Source organism: Benincasa hispida, chromosome 8 (assembly GCF_027475165.1).
Source record: "Benincasa hispida cultivar pf3 chromosome 8, pf3_genome.v1.1, whole genome shotgun sequence".
In the NCBI taxonomy this organism is placed as follows: Eukaryota; Viridiplantae; Streptophyta; class Magnoliopsida; order Cucurbitales; family Cucurbitaceae; genus Benincasa; species Benincasa hispida.
The window spans coordinates 22,404,418-22,422,692 of record NC_143485.1 but is presented as its reverse complement, the minus strand read 5'-3'; the positions used below and the strand labels follow the sequence as shown (position 1 = coordinate 22,422,692).

The window sequence follows — 18,275 nt, the reverse complement described above, 5'->3', positions numbered from 1 at the left end:
ATAAACGATTTCGAATCGAATCCAAATACAGCTAAGTAGATAAGATATTAACTATTACTTAAAAGATCGATGATTATTTGATCTCCATCGTATAACTATTGAACTGAAAAAACAACGATTTCGAGAATTGAATCATTTCTTTCTGTGTAAAACGAATATTATCAAACATGGCATTTAAACCCCACCTTTAATATCAACTAAAGCAAAAAAAATGTTTGAATTTCTGTTTTTTTTTCTTTATATATATACAACAAAAAAAACAAAGAAAAGTGATACATTATCAACTACAAAACTGTTGAGTATATATAGTAATATCCTTTTACTTACACATTAAAGCTACTACTTCATATTGTATATCTGAAATCTCAATAAGTCTAGAAATTCTCCTTGTGAAAGTGAAAGCGAGTGGTAGAGCTTAAGCTAAATTCATGGCATAGTTTCCTTAATGTTTGAGTGAGTGTAGCACTTCCACAATAAAACACACCTGCAAAATGCAACAACAAATCATCCTTTTAACTGTTAACTTATAACTATAGCTAGCTTCACTTTGAGATGACTTTTTACCACCTCAAAATTACTTCTAATGCTTAGTTTCAACTTAATTTTCATCAAAATGGGTAAGATATATAGTAAGGTTATAGATTATATATATATATATAAAAGATCCCATTATACTTCTCTCTTTGTTTGAAAAATATCCATATTCTTTTAAAAGTTGCAATATATCTTACACTATTGAAATGGAAATCCTTTATAATTTAGATCATAGAAATTGGAACTTAGAACGGTGTGGTGATGACGTAAAATGAAAATTTGGATTCACACATTGTTCTAGGTCACTGTTATATCAATTCAGATTTTAATTTTTGTCCAAAATTCTAATGACACTTCTACTATAAGGATAGTTTTGAAATGTTTATAAAAGGTAAAAGGTAATGTTATAATTTTAAAAGAATAATGGTGTTTTTTTAACTAAGAACAGAGTTTAGGAGTACTTTTTTTTAGAATTTAGCTAAATAATTAATAATATCTTTCCTTCAATAGAAACCACAATGTGAATATGTTTCCAAAATTTATGGAAGGATAACTAATATAGATAATTTATTTTTATTAGAAAAGTTAATCATAAACTAAGGGTATGATCTAATTCTAAAATTTATCAAATAAAGCAAAACTAAATTTGAATATTTGAAAGTACTAAAATTGAGAATCTTAATGTACATGAACTAAAATGATATCGAAATCTCGAACAAATATTTCTACTCAAAACTATTTTTTTTTTAATATTTTCTTCTTTTCTTAAAAATAAAAAATAAAAATCATTCCAAACTCGCTCTGACCGATTTCTCAATTGAGTGAGAAAATATACTCACCTATACGTGAACCCATGTGATTACTTGCCAATTCCATGAACACCTTCCTCCAGTTTGGTCTAGCAAAATGAGTCCGTATCTGTCAATCGTCACATTGAAATCATATAGTTTATTGGATATTAGGAGATGGAGATCGGCCATTGAATATAGACTTAATATACACAAAATTGAAAGTTCAAAACTTAACGACGATTAAACTTATAATTTAACCCAATTGTTTTAAATTAGGTCTCTCAAGAATCAACGACATGAAAAGAAAACCTTGATTATGGACGTAGTTATAGGAGATCGAGATCGATGGTTCTTAAGAAGTAATACCCGACTTTCGGAGAGAACATCAACTCCATTCCTAGCATGTTGGAGCTTTTGCACCATGGTTATAAGGGCAGATCTTACATCTCCTTCCTCATATACACTAGTCAAGTAATTGTGCATTTCTATTACATGCTGCAAAGGAAAAATGTCATTAACAACAACGTACACATGATTCGGAATAATGTCTTTTTAAGAGCTTACAAAAATACTATGAAATGAATTAAAAATAATTTTGAACTTACATCATGATCATATTCAGAGATATCATCCATAACACCTTTGAACCACTCAAATGAGCCTTGTTCTCTTGTAATCCAATAAAAGTATGTTCTTTCAGGGCCTCTCCTACTATTACCTAGTGAATGTTTGTGTACTGAATCCTACAAAAGAAAATAATAGTTTTCCACTCTATATGTAATTGATTTTCATACATAATTAATCTAAAGCTTAAATTATACGAAATATCCCTATATATTGGAATGAGTTTCAATTGTCGGACTTTGAAAAGTTTCTTTTTACTCTTCAACTTTTAAATTAATTTGTTTCGAAAAGACATCTTTGAACTAATTTAGAATTGTTGGTTAAATTATAAATTTGGTCTCTATGATTTAGAGACCGTTATAATTTAGTTCTTATAGTTGATAGTTATAATTTAGTCTATGTGGTTTTGGCAAAACCCTCTTAAATAATCCTTATGGGTAGAGACTATGAGAATATTATGAACACCATATAGACTATTTATGAGTTTTATTAGATCATATAAAGACTAAGTTCTAAGTTTCTCCAGATTATAGAGACAAACTTCGTAATTTAACCGAAATTGTTTCACTAAATATCTTCTTTTTCTAAAATAGCCATCGAAACTGTTATGAAAGTTTATGTCTAAAAATTGTATAGAACATTAAGTTAGTTGTTATCATTTATTTTATCTCAAAAGATATCATTAAAATCATTTTCGCACGTCCGTTGTCGTATGAATTTATATGAATTATGTGGTAAATGATGTCATATATAACTTTCAATAATTATCCATTATTACGTCAACTTTAAGAAAAACTCCCCAAAGGTATTTTTTTAAAACAAAATTTCAAATTTCAAGGATAAAAATGAAACTCTTGAAAATTTAATGGCATAACTGTAATCTATTCCAAAAGTTTTAGGCGTATTTTGTATAGTTAAACCATAATCTAAAATGTATTTTGTAAATTTGAAAAGTACTTTTAAAGGTAGCTTTTTTGGTATAGACTCACACTATAAGCGTCAACTGGCTTGATGGAGTTTAAAACATCTTTTATAATGCTGATCATCGGAGTTGCCCCAATACCAAGCCCTATAAGGAAGAGAATATCATACTTTTTGTAATCTTGTGCTGGAGCACCATATGGCCCCTTGATGAGAATTCTTGGATATCTGAAACTAAGAAGCAAATAAAGATGAATATATATACTAATCATGTCAAAGTATTTGTAGATATAACACAATGCAAAAGAATTTATAAATATAGTAAAATTTTGATTCAATTCTCAGTTTCTTTGTGATAAACTATATCGTTGATAGACTACAAAGTCTATCACCAATAATAAATTTTGCTATCTTTTAAAAATGTTACTATATACTTAATTATTAGTCTAAAAAGTACTATTTATTGCAATTATATATGTGTGTTATTTTGTCTAAATAAAAATAATGAGTAAATATTGTACTCACCTTAATTGAGAATAGCTATTGGCATTATATGCTTTAGTTTCCATCCTAACCATACTTCCCTTTCTTGCTTGTGCATTCTCCATCTCACATACCTGCCACTCCCTTCTTTAGTATGCTTATTAATAACAAAGTTTGAAAATATTTTGGACCATTTTTAAAGTCTATTTGGGTAGCTAATTTTGTAAAGTGATTTCACATGACTAAAGGTATTTTCCAAAAGAAAAAGAAAATCAATAATGTTGAGAGATGAGTGGAAGACATTGTTTTTGGAGTGTGGTGACCAAGTCCCACATTTGCTAGATAAGAGAAGTTTCATGGTATATTAGTGATGATAACTACTTCAATTGATATGAGATATTTTATATGTGGAATAAACGGAAGGCCATGAGGGTTTATGTGCAAAGTAGACAATATCATACAATTGCAGAGATATCATACAAGTGGTATTAAAGTCGTGTTTCTTACACTGTACTGTGTTGGTGGGCCTCAATTCAATAGTCATTGTGATCCATGGTTGTACTAATCGAATATAGAATGGACTCTGGTGAAGAGGAGTTGGGCTTGGTTTAAAGTGATTGCTCAGAAGTAAACATGGACAAATGGACGGATGCGTATATAAAGGAAAGGCTTTGGTGGTCCTTCCTTCGAGTGAAGGATTTCTAGAGTGCGACAAAGTGTCATAGTGGCTAGATAAGAGGGTCATAATAGGCAGATTCATGGTATGTAAGTGAGGACAACTATCTCCACCAATAGAAATCCTTTTGGGTGAATCTAAAAGCAAAGCCATGATGACTTATGTCCAAAGAAATAATCTCATACAGTTGTGGAGAAATGTGGAGGGTTGTTATCCCTAACAATTTTTATGAATCCTTTTTTTTTTTGAAAGGCCTATATTTTGCCGGGTTAAAATATCTTGGCAATTTGTTCCTCTGATTCTTCGTCCTGGTATTGACTGGCTATCCTTCGTTCTTTGGATAATTTAAGGTAATTGGTTTGGGATTGTTGTCATCACTCTATTTTGGTTTGATCCTTGGTTGGAGGGAGTCTAATTCTTTGACAGTATAGCATGGTGGTTATGTGAGATGCAGATAACTCCCTTCCTGGATGGTTCTTGGTCCTGACTTTATACAACTAATGCATGTTGTTGGGGCTACTAGAATAGTTATAACAAATTAACTCTCATTTTCCATGATTTTATATCATAAGATTCTTTAGTTGAATGAAGCAATCCCACCTTTGCAAACCTGTTATGAAGCTCTGCAGTCCAATCTCCTAATGTTCTGATATGACAACTCAAGTAATCATCTCCTGGTGCAGAAGTGATAGTGAAGGGATGCCTAAAACAAATGAAGATGCAAAGTTGATCCTGTGCTGATTGCATATTATATATTATGAAGATTCAATATATTATGTTTGATCGCCAACTCGTAATTTTGTTTTATTTAGTCCTTCTACAACTAAAAGTTTTTTAGTGTAAATGAAATGATAGAGGACAAAGAGCCAATTAGACTCAAAATAAAAAAGATGATTTGGTTTCAATTGCATTTGAATTAATAACGAGGGTAGTTGTAAATATAACAACAAGACTCAAAATATTAGTAGATATAGCACAATCCAAAACAATGTACAGATATAACAAAATTTGGATCTAGCTATTGGAGTCTATCAGTGATAGACTATATCATTGATAGAAGTCTATCAATGATAAAATCTATCCTATCAGTGATAGAATCTGCTACTGATAGGAGTCTATTAGCTAGAGTTAATCACTAATAAATTTTATTATATTTGTAATTTTTAAAAAATATTGTTATATACTTGATTATTAACTCTAAAAGTACTACCATTGTAATTACCCATAATATAGTTTAAATTATTCTTTGAAATGTTTCAATACTACCCTTGTTTTTAAAATCTTTTAGAATCTTTTATGAAAAAAAAATCAAGACATAAAATGGTGTGACAATCTAAATTTTCTTAAGTCACCAAATTATTTCCATTTCCAAAAAAAATTCTATTCCATGAATAATTTTGTTATGTTTATAAAATGGAGTATTGAAAATATAGATGTATTTTTTAAACAAATAAAAAAGTTCAACGTATTTTCCGTAATTTAACCAATAATGTAGACCTTGGGTAACTATATGGTTTTTATTTTTTTAGTTTTTAAAAATTAATCCTATAAACACTCATTCCGTCTCTAAATTTCTTGGTTTGTTATCTTTTTTTTTTTTACCAATGTTATAAAAAAAACTAAGTCAAGTTTTGAAAAAAGAAAAAAAAAAATCTTTGGAATTTGGCTAAGAATTCAACTCTTTTACTTAGAAAGATGCAAATCATTATAAAAATTTGAGAGAAAATAAACTTAATTTTTGAAAACGAAAAACCAAAGGATTACCAAATAGGATTATAACTACTTTTAAGATACAAAGTTGAAAACTTGATGAATGTCACAAAAACTTTTTAAAATATAGGTACTAGATAGAAGCGAACCTAATACAAATGTTTAATGTAGGCAACTAAGCAGACAAAAACAACCTTAAAGATTCTAAAACCCTAATAATTTATGATTACCATTGTTAAAAAAAAATCATAAAACCAATTATTACCATTCAAAACCTGATATATCTGGGCACTTGATGAACAAATACATTCCACTTTTATATCTGAATACTTGAGGTCTTGTCATATATAATGCAAGAACATTCCCTGTATATATCACTGCCTGAAACAACAACATTCAAGAAAACCACATTAAACTTTGATTATTTTCACATGGAAATTCTTAGAAAAAAGAAAACTAAGAAATAATTGTGTATAAGAATCTTACCTTAATAATGTCAACACTATGCTTGAGCTCATTCACTGATGCAAGAAGTCTCTCACTAGCATATAAAGACATTGGCATTGCTAAATACATCCATGTCTACAAACATTAAGATTAAAAATAATCACCCTATTAAGTTTCTTTAGTTTAGTTATATTGTATATGTTTCATATTTAAATTATGTCTGTCTACTTTATCTATCCACTTCTAAAAATTTCAAACAACATGGTCTAAATTGGTCAATAAATTAATTAATAGCATCAACTTAACTAGACACAAAATAGTCAAATCGAGCATAGTTTAATTGGCATACGAGGGTATCAGAAGTTTGAGGTTTGAATCTTCCTTTCTCCAGCTGTACTTTAAAAAAAAACTATACACAAATAAAAAAAAAATTAGTGTCTACTAAAATCTTAAAGGTTAATACCATTTTGGTCCCTATAGTTTCAAGTTTGTTCAATATTAAGTCTATGTACTTTCAATTGTCCATTTTTTGTCCCTCAAACTTAATTTTATCGAAATTCGTTACATTATAACAATAATTTCGTATAATTAAATACAATATGTGAATATGTTTTCTAAAATTTAGAGTAAAAATGGTCATAATAACATTTTTTTTTCAAAAAAAGAGAAAATTTAGAGTAACAATGCAAATAAACAACCATTTTTTCAAAACAAAAAAAAAATGAAAGTCAACAATAAACTAGCATACTAAATTTAAATTTGACTAAAAGTACAGAGATTAAAAATGAACAAACTCCAAATTATAGGAATCAAGCTCAGTTAGAGAGATTTGATGCTAACATCAAATGATGGTATTTAAACCAATCTTAAAATATAGTGACAATGATTAGGTACAATCTAATCTCATGCTTCCATTTCCTTTATACACAAAAAATGTAATAAATAATAAATAAATGATCACATGTCCATTTTTTATTAGACAACTACTTGAATTGTAAAAAGATAAATGTTGCGAATGCAACACCTAAGTTTTTCTAAAAAATATATAAGACTTATTACAAAGGTTTTATAGGACACACTGACTGAATAGACAACAATAAAATGTTTGGACCAAATTTATAATTTAATATTTCTTTCATCATGTTGACAACAAAAACCAACAAATGGGCTACTTGAATTAATCAAATGACATGAAATTTTTAAACTATAGTAACAAAATATTAATTCAAATAATACTTGTATGGTACAACTTATTATTTTTAAGTACTTGAAAAGTTATTTCAAACATGAGCTTAAAAAAAAAAGTAATACGTACCGTTTTAGCATACCAATTGGTGACTAAGAAGAGGTAGTAGCCATGTATTATGAAGAGAACATAGGCCACAATAAGCAAATGATGAGAATACCAAAATGCATTGAAGCCAGCCAAATGATGTAGAGGTGGAGGCAACTTAATAACATTTCTTCTGAATTGATGTGAGGCCAAAACATATGAAAACCCCATAATAATCAACATTAAAGCTCCAGAAATCCCAGCTGTACTTCTCACCAAATCTTGAAAACTTGGCTTTTTGTAATTGAAATTAGGCCCAAGAAGCACCATAAATTTTTCTCTAGGGCATGCAATTAGCCTTGGAAAATCACAAGTTATGTGCATAAACACATGAAGAAAAGTCCCAATCACTATCCCAAATGATATTATTTTGTGGAAGTTTATATTATCATCAAAAGGAATGATTTTACTTAGAAATGTTGACCTTAGTCTTGTGAGAGTACTTCTACAAACTGGCAATAGAATCAATGCCATATTGAATTTGGTTGTCTCAGCTCCACCTTTTGCAACACAAAGACAATGCCCCATGATTTTGAATGCCTTATGTTTCTTGTATTGATTATACTTCCAAATGAATAACGACACGTTTATCGCTAGCCATGCTACGATCACCCATATCCTCTTCCAATTATCATGGACGAGCTCGACGGTCCTCGACACCATTCGACTCACTGGAGTTCGGTATCTTTTAGGAATCATGGCTCTTGTAAGAGTACATGTCTTCTTAGTCATAATCTTGCTGTTATCTTGATCAAATGCCATAACTTCCCTCAATAGAGTTTCAAGTTGTGATAGCTGCTTTAAATTGAAGAGGGAAAAAAAAAAGATGATAATATATGAAAAATATTAGGGCAAATTGTAAAAAACACCTTTGAAGTATGATGGTAATTTTACTATTACATCTTCGAACTTTCAATTGTCTCAAACTTATATAAAATGTTAAAACTAGATCTTCAAACATACAAATAGTTGTAGAAATTGGACCCCAAATGAAAAACAAACAAAAAAAAAAATCAAACCCTCAAGCTTTTATGATTTTTATGATTTCTACAATTATGTAAGTTTGAAGGTTATTCTTAACGCTTGTATAAGCTCGAGAACTCGATTTTTACAATGAAAAGTTGAAGGGTACGGTTGCAACTAAAGCATTATTAGTGTAAGTTTTGAGAATGACCCTTTTACCTCAATATATCCAAGATGGTCTGGATCAAGCTCTTCCATGATCATAGATGCATAATAACCTGCTTGGCTTTTGAGATTTCCTAGCTTGTTTGCAGATGCACTCAAGATTATCACCTTTTTCAATACAATATAATTAGCAATTGTAAGTTTATAATTTATAACGGAACGAAAATATCAATCGCACATTCAAGAACACATCAATCAATAATGTACAGATTCCGAAAGTTGTTCGAAATTAAAACCCTTCAACTATTGCTATAAACCTTGAATTAAATTCCTATTCAGCTCCCTCAACTCACGCATGTATGTAATCAACAAATATATTATGCTGAATTTTTTTCTAATGAACATGAGATATAATGGAAACTTGTATAAACAAACAAAAATAGATATTATTTAAAGAAAATTTACGATGATATTCACCTTTATTAAATAAACACTTGAATTCCTAATCAAATTATTATTAAAACAATTCCTACGTTTTTAGTTCTCAGTACTTGACTTGGTTCCTAAAAATTATATGACCGTAGGGTTTGAATTTTTTTTCCTAACCTCCTTTACTTCTGCCTCTGAAAGCTTCCCATCACCATTTTTGTCACACCTGAAGGACTATGAAAATTTAATGATTTTGAAAGACTTTTGGGCTAACAAAAAAAGTAAAATTATAGTATTAAGAAATAGAACTTGTCTTACATTTCAAAGAATATTTGTAGGCGAAAATCCATATCTTGGTTAGTCATGTCTTGCCAAAAACCATGTAATTCTTCCATTGTAATCCCATCTGCTGAACATAGCCTCCTTCTCCTCACCAATGTGTCAAACAATTCACATGCAAAGTCCTTTGAATCTCCTCCCATTCCTGTTTCAATCGAGGTAAATTTTGAGTTCTAATCATTGTATAATCGCACTTTAAGTTAAATTGTAAATTTAATTCCTAAACAACTTCAGAACCATGTCTCAATTTTATGAATATTTCAAGTTGTATTTATTTAGTTCTTATACTTCCCGGAGTTTCAATTTAACCATTATGTGGCACACTTGCATAATCTATTTAATGTTTAGACTTTTGGTCACATAAATGTTTAAATGGATACTAACCCTAAAATTCTAGTGGCCTATTAAGAAAAAAACATAATGATTATTAAATAGAGGTACATTTCAAGACCTTTATGTGCCTAATAAAAAATTTCCGAAGATCTATGAGACACATTAAAAACTTTACCAAGAATGAATAGAGATACAACTAAAGGTCTACAATAATATCTATTAGAAACGTCATGTGGATAACTAAAAAGAGCAACCTAGGACTCTAGTATATGTTAGACTTGTTAGAAAATTGAAAGGACTAAGTAGGCATAACCCTAATACCAAACGGGACAATAAAAACTTTATCTATACTAAGGTAATACGACATAAGATCCTTAAAATTTTATCGAGACTAAATAGAGACATGACTAGAGACCTATATAAGACACATTAAAAACTTTTTAGAGAATAAATAGATACAACTAAAGACTTGCAATATTAGAAACATCACACAGACGATTAAAGAAACACAACCTAGAACGCTAGCATGTGAGACACATGTTAAAATCTTTAAAGGACTAAATAGGCATATCCTGACAATAAAATTTTTATCCGTTGTGCATAAGACCTTCTGAATACATTATCAAGACTAAATAGATACAAAACCAATAACAGATATGGCAAAAATCCAAAAACATACCAATGCAAAGTCCAAATTTATCTTTATGAAGCTTATCATCAATAGCATGTTGATGGAATCGACTCTCAATTGCTCTCCAAGCATCGTCTTCATTGCCAGTCACAGAACGATCCAAAAATCTCAAGCTTTTAAGGCCTCTTTCAGCTTTGGATTTCCTTCTTCCAAGCCTCATCCCAGGCCTTGAAACCCCATGATCATCATCCCTCCTTTTGAAGCTCCCATTTCTGTCGCCGCCGCCACCGTCGTTTATCGGTACTTCGACCATCACATCGATCTCGCTGGGATCCAGAATCCATTTTTGTGAGTCTTCACCATTATTATTCATATTGTCCAAGTTGTTCATGTTGGTCGATCAAAGGGTTTTTTTTTTTCTTTTTTTGGGTGAGATTTGGATCTTTCTTTTGCTTCTTTGTTTTGATGAATGAGGGTGAAAGAGAGGGAAGTGGCGATCGAAGGTTGGTTTATTTGGTTGATCCATTTATAGAAAGGATACAATTTTATGTGGAAGTACAATCTTTTCGTAGAGTTGGTGAACTTAATATTCATATTAATTTGCATTAGTTTTTCTTAACAATTAATTTTACTCCACTTTATGTGTGTTTGTTTTTTTTGAAAAAAAAAGTTTTTAAAAATTACTGTGACTTTTTTTTAATGGTATTTTATGTTATATATATTGAATAATTATAATGGATGTGACATAAAATATGTTGAGATATTTGTAAATATGCAACACACGAATAATTTTCAAATATGACAATTTTTTTTAAAAAAAAAAAAAATCTAGTCTACCATTTATATAGTATGTCAGTGATAGATATTCATCATCGCTATCAATTTGTTAGTCTGGCACTAATAAGTGATTTCTACTTTTATCACTTTTGACTTCAGGATTGATGGTACAAAAACTATGTCAATTAAGTTATACTCATTTTGACAATAATTTTTATATTACTAATGAACATTACCAATGTACCATTGATATGTTCATTATTGATAGGTTTTTACTACTAATAGGCTATTTTATCTACATTAGCAATGGACAAAGATTAATAATAATGTAGTTTTAAAAATATGACAAATATAGGATAGTTGTGAAAGAATAATTTTAATAATGTAGTTATAAAACGTAGTTTTGTGAGTGAAGGAACTCGTATGCATGGTACACGGGTTCGTCCCTCCACCTTGGCACCCATATAGATTCCATCGGGGTTTCATGTCAATCCACGTGTTCCAAACTTGTCTATGTGGCACATGATTTTGCTAGAAATCGTACCATGTACACGATTTTTTTTTTTTGTCATTTCTTTTATTTGCTTAATAACGCATATTTTAGTCTCGTTTTTAAGAATAAGTTTAAAGAGCCTCTCGACTACTAAAACTAGCTAATAAATTTAATAACTAAATGATGAAGGGACAAGATGACATAGAAAAAGTAAATATTTTAAATTTTTTTTCGAATTCTCTCTTCTTTTCCACCTCTTTCTCCCTCCTCTGAATCCTTCCTTTCCATCCTCTCCTTCTCTCATTTTTTTTTAATTTGAAATAACAACCCCTTCCTTCAACCATTTTAATTTCACTTTTTTTAGCCACAACCTCTTTTTTGTTTTCACAATTAAAACAAACATATCAGTCATCATCCTATTTCTTTCAAGCAACAATCCCTCAAATGTAAAATGAAAAGGTATATTAAGAACTAAAATGAACTTTTACTTAAAGTTCACAAGTAAAATAGGACATTCAAACTATAGGGGACGGATCGTTGATCAACATGAAGACTAGAATAAGATTTATACATGTTATATTATGGATCAATAGTAAATCAACTACGCCACACCAGACAAGGAAATTCAGGTGTGTAAATTGAAATATCAATCCTGTTAAAACTGATGAACATAAGGGTATGATACACAAATTCACAACCACATGAATGGGTCTTTTGAACCATTTAAAAAATATATACGGGTATATCATTTATAAAAATTCACATCGTTCCCAAGAAACAAGAAATCAAGTTTACTTAACAATATTAGAAGAATTTCTATCTTTAATGTCGGTTTAAGAGTTTTAATGTCAGTTTACAACCGACATTAAAGGTCTTCAATGAAATTTCCAACTGACATTAAAGGACTTCAATGGCGGTTGCAACCGACATTAAAACCCTTTAATGTCGATTGCAACTGAAGACTTTTTTCAAATGAAACCCTCTTAACTAACATTGGAGCCCATAATCTGTCCGTTTTTTTTTAAAAAAATCCGTTACTGAATCCAGTTTTTTGTCAAGAAGTTAGAAATGACATTATATGTCTCGTGTTGGGTCAGGAAATGACCGTCATTGTTTTATATTAAAAAGTATAAAAAAAAAAAATTGCATAGCAAGCCATCAATATTTGTCTTCCACCTATGAATTTATCTACAAACAAGAATCAATATTTCCAATCCATTATATATACTCATCAAAATATGAAATAAACACACTAATCACTAACATTTGTATAACAATACCAGACTTTCATAGAATACTTACACCAAGCCATCATTTCTCTCATTCACAAATATCAATTAGTACTAATTCCATGAATACTTAACACCAAATATCCCATAAACACAAAAAAAAATATATTATACATAAATCTTCCAATAATAAACAGTGGTTAGATAAATTTGCATTCATTCTAAGTTAGCATTTACATTCTATTGAGACAAAAAACAAGAATTACATCTTTACACAAATCAGCCAACAAAACTTGCCCATTGGGTTCGAATTACGTCAACCTCTCCTTGGGTATATGCATTTTTTGTATTGAACTACAAAGAGGGAAAAAAAAGACAAAATCAACATAAGTTTACGTCCATTTATTAAATTAAAGCTAGTACTATATAAAAATTAAAAAATTTATGTACGAGGCTAGTAATGGAAGTAGTAGGTTTATGCACTATTTCGTGTATATACTTTTGCACATAGTACCTACATCCTACAGAATCTAATTGACGAGGGCACTGCATATAAAGAAGTTGAAAATAATTATTCTTATGTTCAAATGAACAAATTGTTAAAAAATGAATGCAAATTTACCTTTACAGGTTTCCATTTTGGAGAAGACCGATGGTGTTAGAGATCGTGCTTGGCTTGCCATGTTTTCAATCCACTAAATAGTTTGAAAACATTAGTTAAACATAGATACTTCAATTAAGAGCTAAGAAAGTTCAATTACACTTACATATTTATAACTCTATGAAAATCCTCTTGAACCTTACTTCGAATAGAGTCCAAAACATAAACACAATTTTCTTGTAGATTGATTACAATCAATATCTAATGATAACTATAATAAGTAACAATTTTGAAATAGTAGTACGCATATAATACAAATTAAAAATAACTAAAGAACTTATATTTACTTACCCTGTGTTATATGGAATAAGAACTAATTGGTCCAAATTAGCCAATTTTAGTTGGTTGGCTAAATTTCTGGATCGAATATCTTGAGACTTCACATATGACGATATTCTTGCTTGATCAATTATAAAAAAAACTTCTTCGTAATATCACGACCACATTCATCCCAAAGATACCTAAACAAAGTAAAAATTATTTAAACATGAAACAAAATATAAATGAGTGAATCTAGATGAGTAATATTTACACAATATATGACAAAATACACATGTAACCTATTTCAACCATATTGCAATATTGGATCAAATCATCGCGGCCTAAATAAACAAATTTGTCTCTTCCAAATATATGCTCGTTCAAATTGATACGGATCATGTCTACATCACTCATGTTATACATGACATGTCCGTTCAAGAGTTTGATGGTACCATTGGTGTCCGTATATTTGGAGAGTGGCCGAAGCTCTTAATTATTGAATGGTCCTACCATAACCACAGTCACAAAAATTCAAGTAAATGAAAAATAATAAATAACCAAACTCATATACTGAAAAAGAGGCATACTTTTTTCTCGTCAACCATAATTACATGTTCACGAGGACATGTTACGAAGTTGCCCATTGCTTGATTTAAGGACTCTATTTTTCTCTTCATAGGAATTGGTATTGGCAATCTTCTCCCATGATAATGTCAATCAGTACTTTAACAGTTAAGCATGACACATCATCATCAAATGTTGGGGCTACTACAACAATATTATCTAGAGTTCCTATAGCCAAGTGCCATGGTGTCCCCTTAACAAATTTAAAAGAACTAATGTCATGCATGATTAAACACAAAATGATTAAAATTTAAAAGTCACAACAAATAAATTACCTCTAAATCTTCTTTAGGCATCTTCTCAGTATCTTCTTCTTTAGATGCACTAAGTGCGACACTTCCAACAGATGATTTGGACTGATGAGATTGTTTGCTATGAGTTTTTTCTCTTGATACTTTACCATGTCAAACATTTTTTTCATTAGAGCCTCCTTCAATTTCTTGGCTCATTGTGGACTTTGGTTTTACTAATTTGAAATATTGGGAATGGGAAACAAAATCACCTATTCCTCTAACACGTTCCCAATGTTCATCTGTACCCAATGCTTTGGTCAAAACATCTTCACCTTCATAGACTTTAGCCAATTTATCCTGTAAAACATATTACAATTTTCACACAATATCTCATCACAAGTTTCAGACATTGTATATATGTCATCTTAAACTTTGTACAATATAAACTTACAATCCTGGCCCATTCTCGAGTGGCTTCATCAAAGTATTCATTATTTTTTCCTTTTCGTACTTCTTTCCATAAAGTTGCCTGATAAGAAGGATCACTCAATATATTCTACATGAACATACATATTTAATTAGCATAAACGTATTAGAATAAAAGATTTAATTTAAGTAAAAAAAATTACTATTCTTGGGCAAGATTCGCATAACCCTTCCAAGAAATGTGATGATTATATACACATTTCAACCTTCTTTCTTTTTTAAGACGATTGATTTCCTGTACAACAAATCTAGTTGAAGTTACCTATCAAAACAATGATAATATTGACATTTATTTAGAATAACTTACATCCCATTCTTCACTCAATCGTTCATTAACAAACGATGTCCATTGATCTTGATCTATATGAGAATATTGTTGGGGAGGAAATTACAAGACCGAGGGTTCATCTTTAAATGGAAGTATGAACTTTGAGTCAATATGGTCTTGAAAGTCCGAAATTTCCTAGATGCAGATATGAGTATACCATGTTTCGACTTAGAGTCCACATCGAACGACATCAGCACAATGAAAAAAGTAGTAAATAATAAACTAATAAACTACCATGTACATGAATTAAAGTTTTAGAAAACATACCGCTACACAATCAAAAAGCTTATCTTTTAGATGGTTTGGAATTTTTTCCCAAGAATTATACGTTATAGGTATTTGTTGTCGAACACAAACTCCTATATAACTTTGCATCTTCTTTGCATCAAATCCAATCAGTTGTCCATGTTCATTATAATCAATGATCAACCGTTGTCCAGATGTTCTTATTTGTGCTAACTCAGACATAGTAGTTTGGCCACGTGAAATACTTATTTTGCTATTTTTTGTGGGATCGTATTTCTATCATCCTCACTACTACTTGATGAATTTTTCATGTCAATCTAAAAAAAAAAAAAAAACATTACTCACATAATAAAACATATAATCTTAATATTTAAATACATATAACCATAGTAAATGACATACCATGTTTAATACATTATTTATCAACTCATCCACCTCACAATCATTTCTAATGTATATGGATGTTGTATCATCAATCTCAATAGATGTATCAACATTGGGCATTCTTTGCATACCTCCATAACCACACTCTTGTAGCATATCTCCTATTTCATCTTCATAAAAATCATCTTTAATTGTTCGTTGTGGAGATGTTAAAACAATTGATCAACCCGAATTTGCGGGGTATTTTACATAGAAGACTTGTTTTGCTTGAGAGGCTAAAATAAATGGGTCTGATTTATGTCCAATACGATTGAGGTCCACAATAGTAAACCAAACTCGTATGTTTTGACTCCAGTTCTATTCTCAACCCAATTACATTTGAATAAAATAAATGATAATCCATGATAGTCAAGCTCCCATATTTCTTGTATTACACCATAAAAGGTCATATCTAACATGACAGGACTTTTGTCCTTAGCACTAGAGACTTGCATTGTGGTAGCCGTTATACTAACTCCACTATTTTGAACCCTTCTAATATCATCGCGATTCTTTGTGTGATAGTAGTAACCATTGACCACGTAACCAGAATATTTTGCTTGGACAAGGTCCATTAGCTAGAAGCTATGGAATGCAGAGCCCTACGATATATTTTATAATAGTTTAGTAGTTAACATTTAATTATACATCAAATAGTAGGCCTCTAGAGATTACCGTGTGGACAACCACCGAACTGAATGTACGATTATGCTCTTCTTGAAGCCACTTTCTACTTTTACTTTTACCAGAATTGAGCTTAGACAAAATATCCATATGTTGCCTATTATAAATGACAAAGTTAGTAGATTATTGAATAATCAAGTAACCTAAAACGAGAATAAGATGGAGATCTATATACTTGACGTAAGGAAGCACATCATTTACATTTTGAATGACATAAAGATGAGCTTGATCCAACTCATCCTTACTCGGTCTGATAAAAGAAGCAGCTGACAATGCTCTATCAATGTTTGAGTTCGCTTTCTTTGTTGATGAGTTTAGCCCAATAGAATTAACACCAGATACAAATTCATAACAAAACTTCTATAGTCTCTTCGACAATATAATTTTCTCCAACACATCCTTCTGATCGATTTCTATTTCGTACATAAGTTTTCAACACTTTCATGTATCGTTCAAAAGGATACATCCACCTCAAATAAACAGGTCCACAAAACTCAACTTCTCTTACGAGATGCACTACAAGGTGTACCATTATTGTGAAGAATGATGGTGGAAAATACTTCTCTAAGAGGCATAGAGTGACAACGATATCCTCTTGCATACCCTTTAACTGAGATGAATCGATCGCCTTGCAACATATAGCATTAAAGAAGAAGCATAGGCGAGTAATTGCAAGTCTTACATGTTTGGGTAAAATATCACGAATGGCTACAGGTAATAATTGTTGCATAAGAACGTGATGGTCATGCGACTTAAGTCTGTAAAGTTTCAAATCTGTGAGCGACACTAAACTTTGAATGTTCGATGAATAGCCTTCAGGTACTTTAATTTCTGATAGTACCTTACAAAAGCTCAATTTCTCAGCTCGTGTTAATGTATAACATGCGGGAGGTAAAAAGACTTTTTTCTCTCCTACTTGAGGGGTTAACTCTGATCTAATGTTCAGTTCCACCAAATCTAATCGAGTTTTTATTCCATCTTTTTTACCAGGAATATCAAGCAATGTGCCAATAAGATTTGCACATACATTCTTTTCAATGTGCATCACGTCTAAACAATGTCGCACGTCAAGATACTTCCAGTATTCTAACTCGAAAAGAATAGATTTTTTCTTCCAATAAGTTGAAGGCTATCTCCACTGTGCTTTTCCTTGATAGTTTTCTTACCAAATGAATATTGATACTTACTTGTTTCTGCAAGAATTTCTTCCCCACTCAATGGTTCTTGGAGCAAATTCTAATTCTTGTGCGCCATTAAAAGCTTTCTTTTGTTTCCTATATGGATGATGGCGGGGTAGAAACTTGCGATGCCCGAGATATGCCATCTTCTTCCCTTTTGGTAAATAAGTGGATGAAGTATTCTCTCCACAAATTGGACATGCATGATATCCTTTAACCGTACAACCACACAAGTTACCATACGCAGGAAAATCATTAATGGTCCATAATAAA

The 18,275-nt window shown here is 30.6% G+C and overlaps 1 protein-coding gene and 1 pseudogene across 3 annotated transcripts; both read right to left on the bottom strand.

Annotated features, from left to right (window-relative positions):
• Positions 1-374: 374 nt before the first annotated feature.
• On the bottom strand, positions 375-10,779 carry LOC120083982 (putative respiratory burst oxidase homolog protein H). Of its 3 annotated transcripts, none has more exons than XM_090316525.1 (14): positions 10,428-10,779; positions 9,395-9,560; positions 9,254-9,302; positions 8,702-8,815; positions 7,502-8,314; positions 6,226-6,321; positions 6,005-6,120; positions 4,630-4,732; positions 3,396-3,487; positions 2,954-3,098; positions 1,931-2,068; positions 1,692-1,820; positions 1,374-1,452; positions 375-484 (listed from the first exon to the last, which is right to left on the bottom strand). In XM_090316525.1, the coding sequence occupies exons 1-14, from the start codon at positions 10,768-10,770 to the stop codon at positions 375-377; spliced, it is 2,493 nt and encodes an 830-aa protein (XP_090172651.1). In that variant the 5' UTR covers positions 10,771-10,779. The 3 variants fall into 3 exon arrangements, with proteins under 3 accessions (XP_090172651.1, XP_090172649.1, XP_090172650.1); XM_090316523.1 differs by having other exon boundaries at positions 1,931-2,036; positions 2,877-3,098; positions 10,428-10,770; XM_090316524.1 differs by having other exon boundaries at positions 2,939-3,098; positions 10,428-10,770.
• A 3,694-nt stretch (positions 10,780-14,473) lies between these two features.
• Positions 14,474-17,869, bottom strand: LOC150034436 (uncharacterized; annotated as a pseudogene).
• Between the last annotated feature and the right edge of the window lie 406 nt (positions 17,870-18,275).